Source organism: Cajanus cajan, chromosome 1 (assembly GCF_000230855.2).
Source record: "Cajanus cajan strain Asha chromosome 1, NIPB_CcT2T_4, whole genome shotgun sequence".
In the NCBI taxonomy this organism is placed as follows: Eukaryota; Viridiplantae; Streptophyta; class Magnoliopsida; order Fabales; family Fabaceae; genus Cajanus; species Cajanus cajan.
The window spans coordinates 78288798-78291444 of NC_138517.1; the positions used below are offsets into that span (position 1 = coordinate 78288798).

A 2647-nucleotide genomic window follows, 5' to 3' on the forward strand; every position below is an offset into this window, starting at 1 on the left:
AAAATCAATAAAAGTATATTGGTCGAAAAGCATCTAATAATTTACGTTCTCAGCATAGATTTGAACCTCTTATGAAGAAATAGCCCTTTCACTATATTCAACCTTGTAAATATTATATATCCATGTTCATGTAATAAAAAAATTGATATTTTTTTAATGGTAAATATTATTATTAAAAGCTAGAAGCCTCTAATAAAAAAGAATTGCTACCTATAATGAAAAGATTTAAAAATAACATAATTTAACGTTTTTCTAAATACCATTTAAAGAAACATTTAATGTGTTGAATTAATATCCTTAATTATTAAAAAATTGAAATTTCCAATAAAAAATGAATAGTAGTAGTTATGATAACACACTGGTTAAGAAATCTGAAAAATTGAATGAATGGAGTAATAGTAATAGTACACCCCTAATCCCCAAACTATCCCTTTCTCTCTCTCTCTCTCTCTTCCTTTTTGTCCCTTTTTATATCTTTTGTAATAATAACAAGTGGTAGAATTAAGGGGCAGAGTTGCATCCTTTTGAGTTTTGAGTTGGGAGCACACACGCTTCCACAAAGACAAACACAAACACAAAAGCAAGATCTCGAAAAAATAAAAGGGAAAAAAACGAAGAAGAATATGTGCGACGCTTTGCGTTGTTGATATATAGCCCCAACAAGAAGAAGCAACAAACAGTGCATGAAAATCAATGGCGGAGGAGAAAAGAGAAGAGCAAGCGCACCCCAACAACGCATCCTCCACCACCATGCCATTCTCCGACGAGATTCCCAACAATAACTTCACTTTCCCTTTCCAACCACCCACCGTCTTCGACGCCATGCCACCCTCTTCCTCCTCCTCCCACTACAAGCCCTCCTATGGCTTCATGGACTTGCTCGCCGTCCACGACTACAACGCCCCGCTATTCGACTGGCTCCCCTGCGCCGCCGACCACGACCACGTCTTCCACCACCATGCTCCGTCGCCGGACGTCCCGGACTCCTCCGAGGTGCTGAACACGCCGCCCTCGCCCAATTTGTCTTCGATTTCCTCCTCTTCCAATGAGGCCACCGCCACAGTCAGCAACAACGTGGAACAACACAGTGGTAAACCTCCGAATATTGAACAGGCAGAGGAAGAGGGTGGTAATGGAGTCAGAGATGAGCAAGATCAAGACAAGACTGATAAACAGTAAGTATTAAGTAAGGAAAACGACATCTGTATAGTAGTTTAATTCTTTTTTTAGACTATGTTTCGATTCAGTTTTTTTATGTCTTTTTCTTAAACTCTTTCTTTAATTATAATTAAACTTTTATGTCATTCAAATAACCTTACATAATGAAAAAAGAAGAAATATATGTGATATAAAACAAGGTGAAAAATACTTGAATTATGTACTTTTTTTTCTCTATGGTAATATTTATTGCCTTAATGACAAAGAAAAAAGGAAAGGGATAGATAGAGGATAGAGACAAAGAGGGAGTTTGTGTTTCTTATTGGTGAACTTAAAATGGCCTTGTACATTATTTGACTCTGTTTTTTTTTTTTTTTTCTTCATAAGGATTTAACTGAGTATTGGTAATTATGCACAAAATGTAAAATAAAAAATGTAACAGGGTGAAACCGAAGAAGAAGAAGCAAAAGAAGCAAAGAGAAGCGAGATTTGCGTTCATGACGAAGAGCGAGATTGATCACTTAGACGATGGGTATAAGTGGCGCAAGTACGGGCAAAAAGCTGTGAAAAACAGCCCTTATCCCAGGTAGTATATTAGTGTCATTTCATATTTCATCTCTTGGCTTGTCTCTAGCGAACGGTCTAGTTGACAAAAAGAGCAGAGTTACGCGGTGCTAAATTAAATTAATTTCTTGCGGGACACGCTAACCCTTGTGCCACGTCACCCTTTAGGAGCTACTACCGTTGCACCAGCGCGGCTTGCGGCGTGAAGAAGCGCGTGGAGCGTTCCTCCGAAGACCCTTCCATCGTGGTTACCACCTACGAGGGCACGCACACCCACCCTTGCCCTGCTTCCTCACGGGCCACCTTCGCCTTCCTTCCCCACCCTCCTCCCACCGCCGCTTCTTTCGCTTCCCCTCACTTTCTCCTCCCACCTCACCACCAACCCTCGCCTTTTAGCTCCACCACTAACTACATCAACACCACCTCCTTCGCTCACCTTGGACACGACCCTTTGTCCAGAGACCATGGCTTGCTTCAGGACATTATTGTCCCAACAAATCTCAGGAAGGAGGAAAAGGATTCAATGTAGGTGAACATTTTTGCTGCTTTTTTTTATATTTATTCGCTTAATTGGGGGAAAATATATATTCATCATCATATACTAATTACTATTAATTGATTTCATTATATTATATGGTCTGTATTGACTACTTCAGCTTCCTATGGTTTGTACTTTGTAATGCTCTAACTCGTTTCAGAGGTTACTGTGGGACAAAACTTCCTCACCTACATTTGAGTTCATCCTATATAAGAAACTTTTGAAATGACTATTCAGTATTGCCCTTGTAGCTTATGGAGGGCCCGAGGCCCGAGCTCTTCTGATTTTGTTAATTTAATTATTATTTGCAATTCTTATATTTGTATGGACTATGCTTTGTAACTAGAGATTAATTTGTTCTATGATCAGACATTTTTTTTTCTTGTC

The 2647-nt window shown here is 39.2% G+C and overlaps 1 protein-coding gene across 1 annotated transcript; it reads left to right on the forward strand.

Moving 5' to 3' along the window:
- Positions 1–467: 467 nt before the first annotated feature.
- Positions 468–2647, forward strand: LOC109804035 (uncharacterized). Its single transcript, XM_020365778.3, has 3 exons — positions 468–1175; positions 1601–1744; positions 1891–2647. Exons 1-3 carry the CDS (start codon positions 694–696, stop codon positions 2249–2251), a joined length of 987 nt encoding a protein of 328 aa, XP_020221367.1. The 5' UTR covers positions 468–693; the 3' UTR covers positions 2252–2647.

Bases quoted from the DNA above. Each gene is read 5' to 3' on its own strand.
- LOC109804035 (XM_020365778.3), top strand. From the start codon at position 694: ATGGCGGAGGAGAAAAGAGAAGAGCAAGCGCACCCCAACAACGCATCC. The intron at 1,176-1,600 runs GTAAGTATTAAG...AAAATGTAACAG, and splicing joins CAAGACAAGACTGATAAACA to GGTGAAACCGAAGAAGAAGA. The intron at 1,745-1,890 runs GTAGTATATTAG...GTCACCCTTTAG, and splicing joins AAAAACAGCCCTTATCCCAG to GAGCTACTACCGTTGCACCA.